The 22,581-nt window shown below is 34.9% G+C and overlaps 1 protein-coding gene across 4 annotated transcripts in view; it reads left to right on the top strand.

Moving 5' to 3' along the window:
- The window catches only part of SNX7 (sorting nexin 7), a 124,770-nt gene that overhangs the window by 79,054 nt on the left and 23,135 nt on the right, over positions 1 to 22,581 (top strand). For all 4 annotated transcript variants that reach the window (XM_060622854.2, XM_060622852.3, XM_060622855.3 and 1 more), the window contains exon 8: positions 2,012 to 2,164. In XM_060622854.2, coding sequence (XP_060478837.1) covers positions 2,012 to 2,164 — 153 coding nt within the window. The remainder of the gene's footprint in view (positions 1 to 2,011; positions 2,165 to 22,581) is intronic.

Below are 22,581 nucleotides of genomic sequence, written 5' to 3'. Positions count from 1 at the left end.
AGGAGAATAATAGTGCACTCATAGTTGGTGTAGGTACCTCCTGATCCTACATAAAAGAGACATTATGCTAATAATTTCCATCTGACTTTGAAAATTGCATGATTCCATCCAACAACCCAGAGGAGTGAATTTTTCTAACCAGCCCCTATGATTTTTCCAGCAGACCCAGAACCTGTTTGGGTTTGGCATTTTTAGCAGTTTAACTCTTAGTTTATCCCCTGGCATCCACCATCAGACATCCCATTAACAACTCATTAGACAAATTTTCTAAGATGTAACAAAATAATCACTCCAAAGAGTACACATACTCATAAAATAATAAATGGCTTCCCTGAGATAGTTTACAAACAAAACAAGAAAGTAAAATATCTGCCTCCCCCCCCCCCGCAAAAAAAAACCATGAAAGTCAACCTTACTAATGAAATAGATATCTCATAATCAGAGATTTATGTAATACCAAGTGTCTATTCTTAGGAAATAAAAACAAATACGACTGCGACGAAATAAGGGCAGAAAGGTGAAATTCCATAGCAATAATATGATGATGATGGTGATGATGATGTTAGAGTAATAATTCACATAAGCATTAGAAGCAAAATAACCCATTTTTATTCTAAGACATTCTTGCATTTCAACATCTCTGAAATGTGGATCTTCTTAAATAATGGTCTCTTCCAAATACTTTCAGTCACACCACAATGGTAATGATGATGCCCCTTTTAAGATATGAGAGAGATGGTATGATTTCTGCATGTAATTTCCTGGCTTTGGATCTCAGTAAAAATCCAAGAACCTCACCACAGACTACATGCCTCAGTAAGATCTGGTCACCCATTCCTTATGTGACTTCATCTCCTAGAACCTTCCCTTTTTTGTTCACTCCACTATATGCTACAGCCGTGCTAGTCTCCATGTTCTTCTTGGACCATCGGGGCATGCTTCCGCCTCCAGTCTGTTACCCTTGTTTCTTCTGCCAGGAACAACTTTTCTACTGAGAACCCCCATGGTTTACTCTCTTGTGGACTGAAGATATTTATTCAAAAGACACTTTCTTATTTAGGCTTTCCTCTGTCATCTCATGTGAAATTGCATCATCATATGTTCCCTATCTACATTTCTGCTTCATTTTTCTTTTTAGCATTAATTTTCAGTTGATAGTCCCTATTTTATTTATCTTGCTTTTGGTTTGTCTCTCTCCATTTGAGTAAAAGCAGAGATTTTGTCTATTGTCTTCACTGCTGAATTCTCCTAGAAGAATGCCTGGTGCAGAGAAGGCACTTAAATATATGCTGAATATATGAATAAATATATATGTATAAATATATGTATTAATATGTAAATACACAAAATACAAGCCAATAAACTGCTGGATTACATGCTCTAAGGTTGGCAGGTGAAGTGGTGAGGGGGTGTAAATTTCATGCTAAGCCTGTGTAATGATGCACGGACTAGGTGTTAGGTGTCTTCAGACATAAACCTGCTCCTAGCACCAGTGTGGTGAAATTTGTCAAGTTGATCCCCTCGGCCTCCAGGTTAGAGTGCATAATCTGAATGGACGTTGTAACAGGTGAGTTAATTGATCTTTCTAGTAAAAAACAACTGAAAAATGAAGCCCAGGAATAGGAAGCTGGTTAATGAAACCATGCCTTTTAACATAAATATTATCACCATAAACAATAGTGGTAGTGAGAGTTAGTACAGAAGAATTTTAAGATAACTTGTAGTTCAATTTCCTCTGTTTTATAAATAGTGAAACCTAAGCCCAAGGTTTGACAGACTTAGGACAAGGTCAAATGTTAATTGATGGTTCATCTTAGAACTCCAGTTAGCATCTCTGGCTGAGCCCAGTCTTCTTTTTACTATAACTGGTTATTACACATGGTAAGTGCTGGTGACTTTCCAAAGAATTATTCTTAAGATGTTTTGATATAATGTTCAGCTTAGACTTGATGAATTCATTTAGTAACAAGAATACATAGATCAATTTATCTCTCTTTGTGATCTAATTCAGCTTACAGAAGAGATTGGAAAACTTGAAGATAAAGTTGAATGCGCTAATAATGCCCTGAAAGCAGACTGGGAAAGATGGAGACATAATATGCAAAATGATATCAAGTCAGCATTTACAGATATGGCTGAGGAGAATATCCAGTATTATGAACAGGTAATTAGTGCTATGTGATATTGCTTCATTTTATGAAAGTTGTCCTCTCTTTTACTTTCTGTCCTTTGTTGAAAGAGTCTGTTAAGGAACCAGGTGTCACATTCAAAAGCCTCCTTGGTGGCTCAGTGCCAGTGGAGTTGCTAGTTAATCGAGTAATGCCGAACCCACCCACTGAAACAAATATGTTTATGTGGAGGAAGGATGAAGAGTCTTCCTTCTTATACAGTATGCCCCAGGTGCCTAATTTGAGCCTTGATTGTGGGAAAGAATTATGCTACCATTTTGTTTTGTTTGTTTTCCCCACAGTTTCTTGTTTTAGAAGAATTTGAATTTTTTAAAAGCACTTGGGCAATGCTTGCTACTGATTCTCCCATTTTATTCCCCTCATCCTCTCCTTTTCTTATGTTATAAAGTATTTGCAACATGAGAAAAGGACCAGAGGTTTCAATGAGCAGAAAATCAAATCACGTCCTGTACCTTGTTTCCCTTCCATTTCCACTTTGCCTTCTATAGCTGTTCAAAACCTCAACAAAAGAGCATGCTATTCTCTCTTTTTATTTCAGTTTAGTTTAGTTCAGCTTTTTTTTTTCTTTTTTTCCTTTAGTTCAAGATAGAACCTAGTCATCCTTTTAATTTCAGATGATTGTTTTTCATCTTTTTTTTTTTTTTACAACTAACAGTTCCCAAGGTGGTTATCATTTTAAATGAATTTTATACCATCCTTTTTTTTTAATCAAGCATATTCTAAACATACTGTTTCTAGCAGGTGCATTTTCAACATACATCTCTAACCTTATCTCTGACTAAATTAATGACTATATGAAATTGATACATTTATGCTTTATAGTCTATAGTGCATGCCAGACTGTAAAATATGGTATATTTTGAAAAGATTAACTATTTTCATTTAATAAGCATTTCTTAAGCCTCTACTTCCATCAGACACTGTGCTGGGCCCTGGAGAGACCATAGCATGCAACACAAATACAGTGCCTTTTTACATAGGCACGGTCACCAAGGGAAACAGTCAATTAATACAAAATATTATAATAAAGTATAATATGTTCTAGCGTAGAAAGACATTACAAGGGCATCTAACCTAATCTAGAAGGAATGAGGAAGGTTCTGCAGAGGATGTGGTTAAGATGAAACCTGAATGATGAATAAGAAGTAGGTAGATAAAGATGTGAGAAAGAGTTCCAGTTAGAGAAAATACATGCAGAAAATCCCTAGAAGTGAGAAAATATGTTCAAATAACTGAGGCTCTTTTTTGGAGGTTAGAGAAGCAGGGGTAGTGTTGAGTTGAAAAATGAAGTTTGTAGGGGAGGAAAAAGTTTTCCTGAACCCTCTGACAGTCCCTAGCTGGGTCTGAAATTAAAATGATAGAGATAAATTGACAGGAAAAAAAGCATACAGATTGATGTAATGTAAGTTCTTTGTGACACAGAAGCCTTCCTAAGGACATAGGGACTAAGAAGCAGATGTGAATATTTTTTGCTAGGTTGGATGACAGGTGGGCAGTCATGTACAAATATGGTAGATTAAGGAGTATGAGGTGTATATAATAGACTGCAGAAACATGACAAGACCTGTTTGTTAGGTGTCTTCTCTGTGTTCCTTTCCTTTGATAAGTACCTTCCTTTCCTCCAGATATAAGGAGAACAACTCTCATATGAGGGTTTTACCACCTGCACCAGGGGCTGAGGGTTATGGAAGATCAAAGTGACCTTCCTGCCTCTGCCATAGTCTCAGACTCCTTCAGCTTAAAATATTCAATATGCCTAGATGCCTTATTTTGCTGTTCATCTTGAACCACACTGGGCTGAAGAGGGCATCGTAATATAAGTCTTTTATTTTTCATTCTAAGGGAAATAGGAAAAGCCGTTGAGTTTTCATCGGGAAAGTGACAATATTTATCAGATTTGCCTTTTAGAAAGGTCACTCTGGCTTATATGGCTCAGAGTGAAACAAAACTGGACATGAGGAGACCTAATAGGGAGCATTGTGGTACCAGACAGAGATGCGAACTGACATAGGGATTTCATGGTGGTGGCCTAGAGACTCAAGTGATTGAAAAGATCATTTTCTGTCCTTAATTTTTTTATTCTGCATTAACAACCTTAAGTAAATTCAAGTATCTCAAAGGAATTTCCCATAAGTCTCAGATTTTGAAATGATTTGAACTATTTTGTTGAGGGGCACCTGGGTGGCTCAGTTGGTTAAGCATCGACTCTTGATTTCAGTTCAGGTCATGATCTTACAGTTCATGAGATCGAACCCCACGTTGGGCTCTCTACTAGCTGTGCAGAGCCTCTTGGGATTCTCTCTCTCCCTCTCTCTGCTCCTCTTCCCCTCATGTGCACGGTCTCTCCCGCTCTCTCAAAATAAATAAATAAACTTAAAAAAATGAAAGTAGAAAACGAAAATAAATAAAATATTTTGTTGAATGACATTTATCACTATGGTGATATTTATCACTATGGCTTTATTTATTTATTTATTTATTTATTTGTCACTATGGCTTTCTTACCACTTAACTATTTCAATCCACAAAAAGACTTTCTCTCTCCTTTACATTACAACCTGTCCATTCTGATGTTACAGAATTGTTATGACGGTCAACCAAAATAATTTATGGACAATGCCTCAAATACTAAAATATGCAATATACTATAAGTAATTATAGTTATAAAACATAAGTATATTAGGGTGTAAGTATCACATGACACTGTTTATATTTTCACATGCACTGATTATATTTTCCTTTAAATGATAGGCTCTGCAAACTTTTTTTCTAAGTTTGAACTTCATTTTTTAAGGGAAAATCTTCATGGCAATTCCACTGAACTCCCAACTGAAATGTTTGGGTTTGACTCTACCTGTCACATAAATTCACATTTTTGTCAGTCTCATAGACTGATTTCAAATTATATAAAATATTGCTTTCTTAGAAACAGTTAAATTAGCATTACTGTGTCATTTTGCCAATTTTGTTCTTCACAGCAGTTTTAATATCAGTATGTTTTTAACTCTTCCTCCAAGTGAATTATATTTATAAATGTTACTAAAAATGTGTCAAGTGTACTGCATCTTAGATGTGTATCTTTGAAGGAATCATTGGTTTTCTTTAAATTCAAAAAAACCCTGCGGTTTCAATTATTTGTTGTTGTTGTTGTTTTTTTTTCCCTGAGTGAATAACTTTTAACTGATTTGCTATATCAGTCCAAGCATAATTAGGAAGTTGGAGCCCTTAAATAATCAAGGCTTTCTAATTAGCATGCAGACTGTGTGGCCTGAAACAGTAACAGTCTGCTGTTATCTGTTAACTTCAGAATCTCTTAGATATACAGAGAAGTGAAATGTTCCAGAATCTTTCCATTTCCTTTTTAATTTAATCACATTCTTCCAGAAATACCTCTTTTTTCATCAACGTTTGCAAATATAAATTCCATAAGGGTTTGTTCCTAGTATGATAGATGAATTGGGGTATAAACATTTGCCTTTGGACTTGTTTTATGAAGTGAAATGGTCACAGCTTATTTATAACTTAAAATTTAAATATCAAAGTGACAGGAAAATCAGATTATAAATATGAGGCATGGGTCTGTATCAGAAGATAGCTATTGTCACATTGAAATGTAGTACTTAGATGTGTGAATTTATTTGGAGACGGCACCAAATATATAACAGGCACTTCCACATAAACTCAAGTAAGTAAAATAAAGTTATTTCCATTTTGTCCTATAAGGCCAATAATTAAGAATAAATATGAGGTTTTTTTTTTAATTTTTTTTTACGTTTATTTATTTTTGAGACAGAGAGAGACAGAGCATGAATGGGGGAGGGTCAGAGAGAGGGAGACAGAGAATCTGAAACAGGCCCCAGGCTCTGAGCTGTCAGCACAAAGAGCCCGACGCGGGGCTCGAACTCACGGACCGCGAGATCATGACCTGAGCCGAAGTCGGCCGCTTAACCGACTGAGCCACCCAGGCGCCCCATGAGTTATTTTAAAAGACAAGAATTAATAAGACACTACAGCAAAAAATCCAACTGAGCATGGGTGAATAATTTCAAAGCATATTGGTACCCAAATACCAAAGCAAATTATTTCCTGATAAAATGTGAGGGGATGCTAAAACCATAAAACATGACATGCAGCATTAAGCGCATGGACATTTTCTCATTACTCTCTATTAGGTACAAAAGAGTGTCTGTTTATATGGTTGTTTATGCTGATGGTAATGATGATTATGATGATGGTGGGATTTGAAAGGAAGTGATGCTTGGTAGGTATTACAAACTAAAAGAATACACTCTTTGAAAGTTTAATTTTAATACAATGAAAAGATCATATGTTAACTTTTGCCACAAAAAGCAGTTTAATATTGTAAAGTAAAGTGTGCAAAGGAATAAACTATATGACTTTAAGTATTACATTCACTTAAGTATTATATTCACTTAATTATTAATGTGTGGAAGTCCTTGTTGCATAGCCTTATTTCTGTCGTTATAAAATTAATATACATGCACACTAAAAGCAAACAAAAACAACAAAAGCTAGGTACATTAACATAAAATAAAGAATGCCTGTAACCTTTTCTCCTGGAGAGAGTGGTATACTTAAATACAATTATAGAAAAATAATTTGCTATTTTCAGATCAAAATATTTTAAAATTTCTACATGACCCTTTCTGAATGTGTCAGCATAAAAACATGATTACTTACCTATTTTGTGTCATGATGATTACAGTGGATATATGTTATTTTGAGCTCCATATTTCTCATTTGTTTACTTTCCTATCTAATAATAATCTTAATATAATACATTGTGTTAGTTTACTTCTATTAGCAAAGGTAACAATGAACAGTTGAGGCTTTATGCTATTTTTTTGCTCTCACAAATAATACTATTAAAAACAATTATGAACATTAGACTTTAAAAACTTTCTGGATAAGAATTTTAAGAAATTACCGGATCAGAGGTCAGTTCATTTCAAATGATATCAACCTTATTTAAAAATGTAAGCTGTCTCATGTGAAATCATTCATTTAAAATTCTGTTAACATCAAAATCCTGTGCTAAGCACTATCGAGCATCCATATTCAAACTTTTACTCTTGCTATTTGGGACCTTACAGTTTACTGGGGAAGAATAATAAGTATATGTATTTTTTACTTGATTACTACAGCTTTACCATGTATTAACTTTTTTTAAGGAAAGAACATTTAAATTAGTTTTATTTCCTTGACTTGTAATGAACAGATTTAATCAAAGGGTTCTATCACTACTGAATAATACAAATATGTATTGATATATATATACATATATATGTATATATATCAACATGGACATCTAGGAAGCAAAAAGTGATTATAGTATAGGACATTTTCTGGAAAATAAAGGAAGAAAGAAACAAAATTACTGCAAGAGTACACCATCTAGCCAGATGAATAATACACCAAATGCTTCCGTAAAATCCAAGTCCAGTTACTTATGGACCACTTAAAAATTAGGGAAATTAAAATGTGTGTGTGTGTGTGTGTGTGTGTGTGTGTGTGTATATATATATATATATATATATATATATATATATATATATATATATAGTAGTCCTATAAAGAGTAAGTAACGGATGAACGTTTAACATCCTAGAAGTTCTTGAAGTATAGTTGTATTTATTTAGAAATGTATTGCTTACGTTGGAGAATGGCAAAATAAATTCAAACAAAGGAGTTGTTTTAAATTCAGTGATGCATACATAGTTTGGAACATGTTGTAAATTTTGTAAACTTAAAACACTCTGGTCCAGGGAAAGATAGTTCCCAAGCATTGTGACTTTAAGACATTAATGTGTATTGATAGTGATTATAAAACTGCCAACTAAGCAGGATTCTGAGTGGCATTTAGATTTCTATCCAAAATTTCATTCTTCTTTTAAAACCTGGGAGTCAGAGAAGTTACGGACTCTGTGCTCATGTACATGAATTAAAAGAAACAGTGAGGGAGAAAGACTTTCCTTCACTTCATCCCATCCAACACAGAGGAACTGTTACGTGACATGAGAGAAACCTGGAGAAAGTACCCTTTTCAAAATCTGGGACATAAGAGCAAAGGAAGAAAACTCTGGCCACTCTCAGTCATATTCCGTAGAATTTAGTAAAGTGGCTTAAGAAGTTACAGAAAATTTAGTTGTCATTTTAAAGTCACAGACTCAAAAAGAGAATATGACGTAAGAGGAGTGAACAGTTTTAAAAAGCGAAGCAGTTAAAAAATCAGATAAAATTGTACCTGTGGACCATGGACTATGAAAGGCAAAGATACAAAGAGATGGATTCGGTCAAAGGTGAAGACAGAAGCAACAGTGTCAGAAGGCACATTTCAAAATGGAAGAAGTAAGTTTTTTTGGGTGGGAAAAAAAGTGAATGACTTCCAAGTAGTATCAAAGTCACATGGAATTGGGTGTGAGGAGCCTCTTTGGATTCAAGAAAGCTAGGAATTAATAAGCTCTAATAAAATTATTAAAGTGAATAAAGTGGAAGCCATGTTATGGAAGCTGAAAATACAGGACTACTTCAATTCTATTTCATTCCTGTTTTCTCCATACAGGAGAATGAAAGTATAAGTGGAAAGATTTAGACAAATATAAATAAAAGGTAACTAAAATCCAGTATATTTGAAGAGATACTAAATCAACAGCTATCCATTGCCACAAAAAGGAAAATTCTAGGTATTTTCTCTTTTCCAACGAACAATGCAAAAGCTCTTCCTTTACCAGCCCCAAAAACAGTGCTCACAAAGCCTTAGTTGTAACCCTCAATCCTAAACTGACTTATTTTGGAAAGATTGGGAGACTTCTTCTGCTCACCCAGGAGAAATGCACACTACTTTTCATTGCTAGGTAAATGCTAAAATTAGCTTCAGAGAAAGCTTGGGGGAATACTGTAAAAATGACACCTGTTTCCAAAATAGTTAACCTCTGTATTTTGTGATATATACCATGTACAATCACACAATAAAGTCTTTGTGAACAGCCTTCCTTGTAGAGAGAAGGATGGGAGTGCCAGAGGATCCACCCAGATAGAGTTATTTAATGTAATTTTGATCCCAAGGAATGACAGGTAGGTTTTGAGCTTTCCTTTGAAATGTTGAGTCAGAGGCATAATAAATGGTCTGTATTGAACCATTTAAGTTATATATTTTATATTGACAATCTCTTAGGATGAAACTGAGTAATCAGATACTCTCTTTAAAGTTAATGTGTCTCAACTCCCTAATCATAAGAATAGCTGGGAATAATTCAGTTATCTCAGAAAGGGATTTTTGAATACAAGTCAGGGGACGTTTCTTTTTGTGTTTATGCCCCATACCATTTACTCAAGCTGGTCCCTGATCTGATCTCTAGACCCAAGAAAACAGATTTCTTGATGGTGCTAAAACAGCCCTTCAGAAGTGTATGTATCTTTGAAACTCTTTGAAGAATGTTTCAGAACTACATTATAGACCCCAGGATTGAATAGATTCACATTATACGTAGACTAGACTTCCTGGAAAGCAACACACCAGCTTGAGAAACTAATATGCTTAGATTTTTAATCAGCCTAAACATTTTCATACCAGTTAAAATTTGCAACTCATTACATTCTTGTGCCCTCATTATCTACTTATTTACCGGAAGACACTCACTGGGTGAGTCTAAAGTCTGGATTAGCAAATTCAGGCTACATCACACCACTTTTCTATGGACCATTCAGTCAGTTCATTTAGGGATGATCATCTTCATCAGAAAGAAAACACCAAGTTTTTCTCTTACTGTCATCAATGGCAATCCACTGAATACCCAGGAGCTTTCCCTTTGTATTTTTAATCTATAGACCAACACTACTGATTAATTAATGATTAATCTTGTCTTTTTACTATCTGTGCTATGGAAATCAGTTTTTGGTGAGCAGTCAGTCCTATTTCAAATAGAATGTAAAGCTACACAGTAATAATGATCAGAGCAAGGAAAACAGAGATGAATAACTTTGTGTTATCCTAATATTTTATTTTTTTTCAATATATGAAGTTTATTGTCAAATTGGCTTCCATACAACACCCAGTGCTCATCCCAAAAGATGCCCTCTTCAATACCCATCACCCACCCTCCCCTCTCTCCCACCCCCCATCAACCCTCAGTTCTCAGTTTTTAAGAGTCTCTTATCCTTTGGCTCTCTCCCACTCTAACCTCCTTTTTTTTTTTCCTTCCCCTCCCCCATGGGTTTCTGTTAAGTTTCTCAGGATCCACATAAGAGTGAAAACATATGGTATCTGTCTTTCTCTGTATCGCTTATTTCACTTAGCATAACACTCTCCAGTTCCATCCATGTTGCTACAAAGAGCCATACTTCATTCTTTCTCATTGCCACATAGTACTCCATTGTGTATATAAACCACAGTTTCTTTATCCATTCATCAGCTGATGGACATTTAGGCTCTTTCCATAATTTGGCTATTGTTGAGAGTGCTGCTATAAACATTGGGGTACAAGTGCCCCTATGCATCAGTACTCCTGTATCCCTTGGGTAAATTCCTAGCAGTGCTACTGCTGGGTCATAGGGTAGGTCTATTTTTAATTTTTTGAGGAACCTCCACACTGTTTTCCAGAGTGGCTGCACCAATTTGCATTCCCACCAACAGTGCAAGAGGGTTCCTGTTTCTCCACATCGTCGCCAGCATCTGTAGTCTCCTGATTTGTTCCTTTTGGCCACTCTGACTGGCGTGAGGTGATATCTGAGTGTGGTTTTGATTTGTGTTTCCCTGATGAGGAGCGACGTTGAGCATCTTTTCATGTGCCTGTTGGCCATCCGGATGTCTTCTTTAGAGAAGTGTCTATTCATGTTTTCTGCCCATTTCTTCACTGGGTTATTTGTTTTTCGGGTGTGGAGTTTGGTGAGCTCTTTATAGATTTTGGATACTAGCCCTTTGTCTGATATGTCATTTGCAAATATCTTTTCCCATTTCGTTGGTTGCCTTTTAGTTTTGTTGGTTGTTTCCTTTGCTGTGCAGAAGCTTTTTATCATCATAAGGTCCCAGTAGTTCATTTTTGCTTTTAATTCCCTTGCCTTTGGGATGTGTCAAGTAAGAAATTGCTACAGCTGAAGTCAGAGAGGTCTTTTCCTGGTTTCTCCTCTAGGGTTTTGATGGTTTCCTGTCTCACATTCAGGTCCTTTATCCATTTTGAGTTTATTTTTGTGAATGGTGTGAGAAAGTGGTCTAGTTTCAATCTTCTGCATGTTGCTGTCCAGTTCTCCCAGCACCATTTGTTAAAGAGACTGTCTTTTTTCCATTAGATGTTCTTTCCTGCTTTGTCAAAGATGAGTTGGCCATACGTTTGTGGGTCTAGTTCTGGGGTTTCTATTCTATTCCATTGGTCTATGTGTCTGTTTTTGTGCCATATCCTAAGATTTTAAAACTTTGTATTCTTACTGTTTGATGAGAGATTCCACCATTGATTAAGGAATTAAAATCATCAGTGAAAACCTGCTTGGGATGTTCATGGGAGACTATTATAGTTCTCTAATGGTTGTGGGAGGGACATCTTTGGAGATTAGCTACCACAGAGGCCAGGAAGCTGCCTTCTCAGTTTGATAGATTCTACCAGGAATCTTGGATAAGTGAGGAGGTGAGAATCTGAGCTGAGGGAAAACTACATTAAAGATAGTTTATGGGCGCCTGGGTGACTCAGTAGGTGAAGCATCTGACCGGCTCAGGTCATGATCTTGTGGTTTGTAAGTTCCAGCCCCACGTCAGGTTCTGTCCTGATAGCTCAGAGCCTGAAGCCTGCTTCGGATGCTGTGGCTCCCTCTGTCTCTGCCTGTCCCCTGCTTTGCTCTGTCTCTCTCTCTCTCTCTCTCTCTCTCTCTCTCTCTCAAAAATAAATAAACATTAAAAAAAAATTTTAAACGATAGTTTATAAATAATTTTTTAAAAATCAACTGTTGCAAATATCAGAGGACGTCTCTGGGTATAGTTCTTTGGGTCTCTAACTGTTGTATATTTGGGAGCATGGTTAATCACACAGCCATTTACTTCCATTGATTTTACTTTAGCTATCATTGGGTATGACAGCTTAATAGCCAAGTGCCTTCCATCTAGTTACACTGTTTCATTTTATTGTACAAGGTTGGCAATGTACCTTAGCACATTTACATTTCCCAGGAACTCTTTAGGGGGAAAAAAACCTGTTCACTTTTGTGTAATGTCTCAGATTTATTTGCTCGCAGAAGCTGTTTTTGGAAAACAAATATTTTTTTTAGAAAAAGCTATGTAACTAATAGAAATATAAGATTTTTTAATGTTCATCAGAGCCTTTATTGTAAAACCATCTGAAGTTTAGGTAACCGTGAACTCTTAGAATAACTTTCAATTCTACTTGGCTTAAAAGACTGCTCTGTTGTAGCCAACTACCTTTTGAACTTAGTAATTTGATACAGGTTTTTAGTGACACAGGTAAATATTCTCCTACCACTGCAATAAGATGGTAAATATTATCCTCTATATTGATGACAGGGTCCTGCTTTCATATTCCAAGTCATAAATCTACCTCTAACTAGTCTTTTTTCCAAAGGCATCTTTATTCTCAAGTGACAATTGTTTTGCAATAAAATTCTCTTCAGCATGTGAAATGATAGTATACTTTGCAGAAATCAACTCATTTAATTCACTAGGTCTTTATCTTGGTGACCACATTAAAATATGCTCTCTTCAAAATTTAAGTTTTATGAGAATCATATTAAGGTCTTGTTAGGCTAGAAGACACTTATGACTAAAAAAAAGAAAAAGAGCAAAGTATCTGCATCTTTCTCTATTCAAAATACTGAGTTCAGTTCTGATGATGCATTTTGAAAGTAACATTGACAAACTAAGATATAATCAGAATAAATTTATGATGATAATGGTCTTAGAAATGCATCTTCATCCAAAATATTAGAAAAGAAGAAAGGTATTTGGAGGGCAGTCAACGAAAGAAGGATTACATGTTTTGTCATTGCTTCAGAAAATGTCTAAAACCAACTCTTACAAATTGTATAATTTGAACTCACACAAAATTATTTCCTATGCATTAAAATTTTCTATATTATATTATATTGCATTATAAAGAAATGAGTTCCTTGCCACTGGGAATTTTTAAACAGCTGTTGAATAATGTAAATCAGTAATTCTGTCTATACTAGAATCTCTCAATGCATTTTATAGAAAATTAGTTTTTTGTAATGTTAATGAGTGTTAGTCTTGAAAGAAAAGATTCTGTAGTCAAGTTTGGATTAAATAAAGTTAAACAGGTTTATTTCCTAAAGAAGTTCTTAGGTACTTTATTTGCTTATATGGTTTGTGAGTCTGAGGACATAATTTCCTTGACTAGATCAGCATTTCTTCTTGCAGGTTTGCATATCATGGAACACAATTTGGGAAAACTTGGGTAATTATGTTGATCTCTAAAGTAATGCTACTTAAAATGTGGACTGATGCGCAGTCCATAAGTTGCTTATTACAAGATAAATCAGCAATTGAAAGTAATCAATTAAAATCTTCTGCAGCAATTACACATAACCATGACATCCAAGTAGATGATTAGTAGACCTGTTATGCCGATTAAGTATCTGCCAGTTTGGGTATTACTTGGCTTTTGTGGGGATTCATGTGATATACACTGCAGATGAGTCATGCTCAGTAGGTTTATTCAATGGTCCTTGGACACTGAAAGAAAAAGTTGTGTTCTTTACCATAGGTAGTTTGAGAAGCACTGCTCTGAAGTTCCATTAGTTTTCTAAGAGTCTGTTCCTCTCTTAACAGTTAATAGTGTCCTTTCTCATTTAAAAGTTTATAATTTATTTTTTAAAAATGTTTATTTTTGAAAGAGAGAGAAAAACAAGAGGGAGATGGGCAGAGAGAGAGACAGAGAGTCACAAGCAGACTCTGCACTGTCACTACAGAGCCCGATGTGGGGCTTGAACTCACAAAACTGTGAGATCATGACCTGAGCCAAAGTCAAGAGTCGGATGCTTAACCGACTGAGCCACCAGGTGCCACAAAATTTTATAATGTACTTAATATTCAACTATTGTATAAAGTATATAAGACACAGTCAATTATAGAATTAAGTTTAAATGGAGCAGGGTATGATTTTCATTTACCCCTAAGGAATACATTTACAGCACTGTATGTAAAAAATCTGCATGTAAGTGGACTTATGTAGTTGAAACCTGTGTCATGCAAGGGTCAGCTATATTCTCTTGTTTTATTAAGTGATAATTTCTGTTCTGAATTGCACATTCAAAAGCCATAACTGGAGCTCATGTTTTCACATAACCATGGACATCTTTTATTATGTTTGATAGAAGTCTTGAATATTTTTGTTATTTTTAGATTTCTGCTTTCTTAAAAACTTCTCAAAATATTCTCATTAATCTCATATTCTGTGATATTATTTCTCAATTTTTTATATAAATGAAGCTGAGTTTAGCTGTGAGATGGACAGTTATACTATAGCATAGACAGTCTGTGCCTCTTTGCCATCTTTTGGATTAGATAAATTTTTCTGCTATTAAGGTAATCAAAGATTTGAATGAAGATTACATATTTATAACTTCTAGAAGTATCTAGTTTCTGAATCAAGGACTTTCATCTTATTATGCTTCATAAATGACAGACTGTAGTCTATGGGCCAATGAATATAGCAGTTCCTGTAAAGAAATGGAACAAAGGATTTAAAACACATACATGTGCGTGTATGCACTGTTATGATACAACATCATGAAGTAAAGAGGTGGAAAAAAATTAAAGTTGGATATCAGGATGCTTGCCACTAGCTAATTGTAAAATTTTAATCATGTCTTCTCTAAACCCAGTTTTCTAATCTGTCAGTAGAGGTGTTGATAACCCTCCCCTTCCCAACCCCATCCACACACTGCCCTCATAAATCTCTAGGAGAATAAAATTTTTTAAAAATGTGTGAAATGCTTTAGAATAATGCAAAACAACATGGCTGTGCCTTGATAATTTTCCAGTAATTCAAAGGTAAATGTGCTCTTCTTTATAGTTTGCCGTACTTTCAAGGTATGGTTAAGCAAACACAGATGAGCTTGGTGTTTGAAGTGTCTAATACCAAACCAGACAGACTTCATGTAATTGGCTTGTTACTAGTCAAAAACGATGATGTGGTATAGAAAAGTATGAGTTGAAAAGATTTGAATTCAAATTTTGGCTCTTGTATTAATTCTTCCTCTGAAGATTTCCAATTTATTAGACTTTTTGGAGCTCCAATTTTCCCATGTGTAAAAATTAGAGAAAGGGAATAAGTTATATCCAGGGCTCTTTCTATCTTTAGCAGATCTTGAGTTAGAAATCCAGACTTACTACAAAATAATAAAAACATGGACCACAAGATGGCGTTTGTAGATAATGAGTCCTTTTGCATTAACTCTGTTGGTCTTTGAAGTATTTGCAGGATTTACAAATTGAGCTTATTACTTATATTCTTGACAGATATGTAAAAGTTTTAGAAAAAATAGGCAAAATCTGTTATTTTTAAGTTTTTGATAGTTCTAAAATTACAAATTGGCAGATGATTCCAAGAAGCTGAATTTAGACTTTTCCAAAAATGAAATATAATGGGTACCATTAAGCTATTACAAAATAATAGAAGTTGCTTTCCTCTAGCAACATCATCTCTAATTTCTTTCTGGATTGATTACATCCACAATGTAAAATATACACTTCTTACAACTTTTCATTACTGTTTTGAGTCTTAGGTGTAGGTGGTAAAAAAGCAGTTATTGAAATGTTGCACATCCAAGTGGCCTAGTACATAGATGTTTACATATTTGAGCTTCAGTATTTCCTCAAATGTAGGTGATGTCATTTGTGCCCAAGATCATTTGACACAGCATTAGAATACATAGAGGACACTCAGTCATATTTCTCATTTTTAATTTATTAAAAGACATGCAATTCTCATGGTACTGTCTAAAAGATATTTTTAGATTAGTGGGAAAAAACTAGAAGCATGACAACTTTTGGTTTAATGTGGAAATTTCTGGTTTTAAAAATATATAGTAAGATTTGACTCATCACATTTTCTAATAGCTTTCATTGTTATTTTAGGCAAATTTATGGTTATTTTACTGTATTATTATAGAAATATATAAATAATCTTTTCTTAATTGACTTATGTGATAATTTGGATAAAACTAAATTTTCTATTAGCTGTTCCACAAACATGGTGGTGGCATTATGGATGGAGACATCAAACTTTATGTTGACATTATTGCTTATTGGCTAAGAGCATGGCTTTGGACAGGCAGAAGTTGTAACTTCGAACTGAGAGACCTTGAGGATTTTATTTTAGTGAGCCTCAATATCCCTGTCTATGACATGCTGAAAATAATAGTACCAACATCACAGATTTGTTTGGGTATTAAAATATATATATGTAATATGTATTTTCTCATTAACTTATGAAGCATCTCTTTGGAAATTAGTTATAATGGTAATTATCTGAGGTAATTATGCTGAGGAAAGAGGTAAAATTTTGTTTGATGCATTTCCACACTGTGTCAAGCCAAAGAGAACAAGACAGAATTATAAATTGTATGTAATCACATTTCTCAACATCTTGTTGGCTACAGTTAGCCCCTGGAAGAATTCTTTTTTAGTTCTAGGATGACACTTAATGGATACACATAGACCAAGCCCCTTATTTTGTGAATGAGTAAACAAGTCCAGAGCAGTGAAGATATCTGCCTGAAGTCACATTGTAGGACAGAATCCCTTCATACCCCGCCCCCCAGCTTGAGAAAATACTGATTCTTAAATGTACGGGCTTTCATTGGAAGCTATATTGTATCTATTGAAACACCATTTTTGTCATCATTTATTCTCTGGAAAAGTTGGTCACTTCTGCTTATAGGATTGCTACCCACTTACAAGAACTGAAGAATCAGTTATCTTTTCTAATGGCATAGTGTCATCACCATCTTTGCTGAAGTAGCAACAGATTTACTTTCAAAACTAGCTTTGGAATTAAAACTTATTTTCTAAATATTCTGTGTGTGTATTTAAGAAGTTTTTAAGAATGTGTGTAGGAACAAAAAGACTTCTGTTTACCTGTTGGATGTGTTTCCCCGGGCGCTGGCTCACCTTCCTAACTACAACTTTGTTTTCCATTCATGCCCTTCAAAGACAAACTAAGGTTTTTGGCCTTTGGCTACAAACTGGAGCCACCTGGGGAAAATGTGCACTGGATTCTCAATTAATGAAGATTTGTGATAAACTTTCTTTTTGGCCCCCCAACATCCTGCCTAGTAGCGTGCATGCACAGCATATTTATTGGCTCACTTTCACTGCAGTGATGAACATGAAGCAGTAGAAACAAGTACTGAAATCTGTAGACACAGGTTTCTTAACTATTGCATCTTAAGATGAAATTACTTGATTTTTTCCAAATTGTTATATCAAATAAAATGATATGTGTGGAAGATTATGACACAGTATTCAACTAACAGTAGAATTCCCGTTGTTGATTCTCTGATGTTAATACGAGAATCTAAAGCTAGAATGAGCTGCTGGGTGGTGTTGAAGGTCAGGCCAACAGTGATACTGGTGAGTGTGTTTGATTGTTACTCTAATTTTGATAGACATTTGCTTGCCTCACTAATTGTAATGATTTAAAAGTGTGAAAAATCAATTTCTCAATAGAAAGCAATGAGAAGCCAAATAACAGAAATATTTTTTTTAATGCATTTCCTTTTTAAAAAGGTTTTTATTTATTTATTTTGAAAAAGAGAGAGAGCGTGCACAAGCAGGGGAGGGGCAGAGGAAGAGGGGGAGAGAGAGAATCCCAAGCAGGCTCCACGCTCTCAGTGCAGAGCCAGACTCAGGGCTCGAACCCACGAACCGTGAGATCATGACCTGAGCCGAAACCAAGAGTCAGACGCTCAATGGACTGAGCCACCTAAGTCTCCCCAGAAATATCTTTTAAACAACATGATTTATAGTTATAAACAAGTCTCACGATAGGTTTTGAGATTGTGTTGTTGTTTTGATGACTGTATCTCCTCCAATCATCACAGTCCTGGACACAGTAGATACCGAACTAAATGTTTATTAGTTTAATGTAAACTAACTGTTTAACTATGTGGTATAAACAGTCCATTTCTTGAGTCTTGAGTCTTACTTGGTTTTTCCTACTTAAAAAAGCAAGAAAGAGTAAAGAGCTTTTTAAAAGAGTTTTAGAGGTTATCTTTTATTATTTTAAAATAGATTTGTGTACAATAATTGGATAAGTATACAAATATCAGTTAACAGTTTAAGACTAAATTTGGTGGGAGGGGACAGTTAATACCCCATGTTTATTTAGAAAAAACTATCAAAATTCCAAAAGAGGTCTGGTGTCCTCAGGAGGAGCTACCTAGTTCAGGGTCAGTTCTTCAGCCTTGTTGGCTGAGAAGTCTGATTGGTTAGCAGCCTGAGTGGGAATCAGACTTTTATGGCAAAACACAGCATTAACAACTTTAGAGAGCAATAGAAGCCAGGATGTCAATTGATAAATATTCAGATTGAAAAATGCAGTTTTTGTGACAACCAGCATATTTGAATGTGTAGTTCTTTACATTCTTTCTCCATAATCATCTGCGTTTACTGAGTATTTATTGTATGTCTGGCATGTATTAACTAAGTCATCTTCAAAAAGTATGTGCTCCTGGAAATATATAGACTTTCCAAGAGGTATGTAGGGAATCAATTTCTACACGTTCAAACTGCATATGTACATTTTCCTAAAATTTGATCAGCGTGATGCCCCCCCCCACCCCCGCAGGCATGCATTTTCTTACCTACCTCTTCTTCCAAAATTGTCCTTTTTCCACTATGTAAAAGAAAGGTATTTTGTGATGGCCCAGGGACTTATTAAATGTACCCTGGTGGTCATTCAAGAAATTGGTTACTTTCCATTTGTTGATGAATAAATAGTAGTAGCTATACTACTTATCAGATTTGGAATATCACAAATGTACTTAACCATTTGTGCCTCAGCTTTCTCATCTGTGATATAATATCATAACAGTCTTTGTTAGGTAGTAATATGAGAGTAATATATAATAAAGTAACCAGTACAATGCCTGAGCAAGTATTCATATTGACATATAGCAGGTATCATGTTATTTCTATTGTTTTTCTATGCTGATGTTCTATAACCCATATTTCAAAATACATAAATTGTTTTTCTGCCTCTAGTATGGTAGATGGTAAGGAGATAGTTCAGTGGCTAATTTGTCTTTTTTACTAAGTTTTTCTGACCCGTTAGGACTTATTTTAGAAATGAAAATGGGGACTCCTGGGTGGCTCACTTGGTGGAGTGTCCAACTCTTGTCCAACCTCAGGTCAAGATCCCAGGGTTGTGCGACAGAGCCCCGCAGCAGGCTCCACACTGAGTGGAACCTGCTTGAGAGTCTGTCTCCCTCTGCCCCTCTCCACCATTTGTACACTCTGTCTCTCAAATAAGAAAAAAAAGAAAAAAGAAATGAAAATGTTAATTCACAATGTTAATCAGCATGGATGTCTACTGAATATCTTCCTTAGACATTTATTAAGGATGGTTGAAGCAGAATATGACAATAGAAGTTTCTTCACATGAGAATTAATGCTGTCTTTGGTGCAATTTGGATCATTTATTTGACAGGAAATCTAAATAGAACAGACTGCTCATAATTACATTTTGAATTTTACCTTGAGGACTTCAGAAGTTTATTCAAATGATAGTTTGGCGGAGTTATCAAAAAGATGTACTATCTCCTGAAAGTAGTAATTGCTTTGGGCTGCCCTGCAGGGTTAACAGATAGAATTGTGTGTGGATTTGCAGAGGATGCCAGAGGGCTCTCGTAGAAATGAGGTTCCAGGGGAAATGGGGCTCTCCCCAAATGCAAAGTATGGTCTGCTCTCTATCAGACCTTCAGTCCCAGTTAATAACTTTGCTTGTTGTGTAGACACGGTGGATAGAGCTTTAAAGTGATTTGTATATTGTTTTCTTTTTTAATTTCCTGCCTTTTTTATACTTAAAATTTGGTGAAGGAGATTTTTGACTATCTATAAAACTGAGTGTTATTTTCTCTTTTTTTGGGCATTGAAAAGAAAATACTAATAACAGCTAATATTTAATGCATGTCTGCTTATGATGTTAACTTTAGTTTTTTTGTAAATGTTCTTCCTGAGGTTGTAGAAGTTTAATTCCTAATTTTCTGAATTTTTTTTAAAATCGGAAATGGACAGAATTTGGCAAATGCCTTTTTTGTGTCTGTTGAGATGCTCTTACATTAGTAGTCAATTACATTGATTGATATTTGAATGTTAATCCAATCTTACATTCTGGGATAAATCCCTTTTGGTCATGATATATCATTCTTTCTGTAGATTGCTGGATTTGCCAAAATTTTGTTTAGAATTTTTATATCTATGTTTATGAGAGATATTGGTTAGTAGTTTTCTTCTCTTACAGTGTTTTTGGTTTTTGTAAATCGAAAAGCATTACTATGTCTTCAATTTTCCAGTAGAGTTTGTATAGAATTAAAATGATTTCTTTCTTAATTATTTGATTGAATTTGCCAGTGATGGCATTTAGGCCTAGTTTTCTTTGTGGGAAGATATTTAACAACAGATTCAAATTCATTAGAGTATCTATTTCTTGTAGGGTAAGTTTGTGTAGTTTGTGTCTTTCAGGGAATTGGTCCATTTCTTTCAAGCTCTCGGTGTATAGGTGTAAAGTTTTCCATAATATTCCTTTATTTCCTTCAGTAGAATCTGGAGTGATGTCACTTTTCTCATTCCTAAGAGATAATAATTTGTGTCATCTCTCTTCTTTTAGATCGGTCGGGTTAATGATTACCAGTTTTATTAATCATCTTAAAGAGCTAACATTTGGTCTCATAGATTTTTTAAATATTTTTTCTCTTTTTCACTGATTCACACTCTGTTCTTTTTAGTTTGTTTGTTTGTTTGTTTCTTTCTTTCTTTCTTTCTTTTTCTTTCTAGTTCTCCCTAGTTTGGGTTTAATTTGTTTTACCTATCCATCTATTAGTTTTTAGGGTAGGAACTGAAATAATTTAAGACCTTGGTTTTTTTTTTCTTTTTTAAGTTTATTTATTTATAATCTCTACATACAACGTAGGGCTTAAACTCATGACCAGAGATCAAAAGTCACATGCTGGGGCGCCTGGGTGGCGCAGTCGGTTAAGCGTCCGACTTCAGCCAGGTCACGATCTCGCGGTCCGTGAGTTCGAGCCCCGCGTCAGGCTCTGGGCTGATGGCTCGGAGCCTGGAGCCTGTTTCCGATTCTGTGTCTCCCTCTCTCTCTGCCCCTCCCCCGTTCATGCTCTGTCTCTCTCTGTCCCAAAAATAAATAAAAAACGTTGAAAAAAAAAAATTTTAAAAGTCACATGCTGTACTGACTGAGCCAACCAGGAGCTCCTCTTCTTTCCTTTCTAAGTTTTTATTTTAATTCCAGTTAATTTATGGTATTATATTAATTTCAGGTGTACAAAATAGTGATTCAAACATGTCCATGCATCACCCAGTGCTCATCATGAACCTTTCTTCTTTTCTGATAGACTTTTAGTGTTACAAATTTCTATGTACTGCCTTAGTGACCCAGAACTTTTCACATGTTATGTTTTTATTTTCACTCAGTTCAGAATACCTAAATTTACTTCTGAGTTTTTCTTTGACACAGAGGGTAATAATACATATATAAGTTTCCTGCTTAGATTTCAAATATTTGGGGATTTTTCAGATATCTCTCTATTACTGATTTCTAATTTAATTCCATTATGTTCAGGGGATAAACTTCATGTGACTTAACTCTTTTTAAGTTTATTGAGACTTCTTTTCTAGCCTGGAATATGGCCTATTTTGGTAAATGTTGTATGTGCATATGAATGAATGTGCATTTTCCTTTCTATAGGTATTAGGTCGACTTGATTGATCATGTTGTTTTAGTTTTCTGTATCACTGCTGATTTTCTGTCCATAAATTCTCTCAGTTCTTGTGAGAGAGGTATACCAAAATCAATGGTAATTGTGGATTTGTCTTCTTGTGTTTCTATCAGTTTTTATTTCATGTATTTTAAAGCTCTCTCATTATATATATTTTAAGTTATGCCAAGATAAACTGATGCCTTTATCAGTATGAAATAACCTTTATCTCTCATAATAATATTTGTTCTAAAATCTATTTTATCTAATATAGCCTCCTCTAGGGCAATATTTTTTATGTATTTATTTTTATTATTTATTTGTTTAATACATGAAATTTATTGTCAAATTGGTTTCCATACAACACCCAGTGCTCATCCCAAAAGATGCCCTCTTTAATACCCATCACCTACCC

Source organism: Panthera onca, chromosome C1 (assembly GCF_046562875.1).
Source record: "Panthera onca isolate mPanOnc1 chromosome C1, mPanOnc1 haplotype 2, whole genome shotgun sequence".
Lineage (NCBI taxonomy): Eukaryota > Metazoa > Chordata > Mammalia > Carnivora > Felidae > Panthera > Panthera onca.
This window is presented reverse-complemented; position numbering and strand designations above follow the sequence as displayed.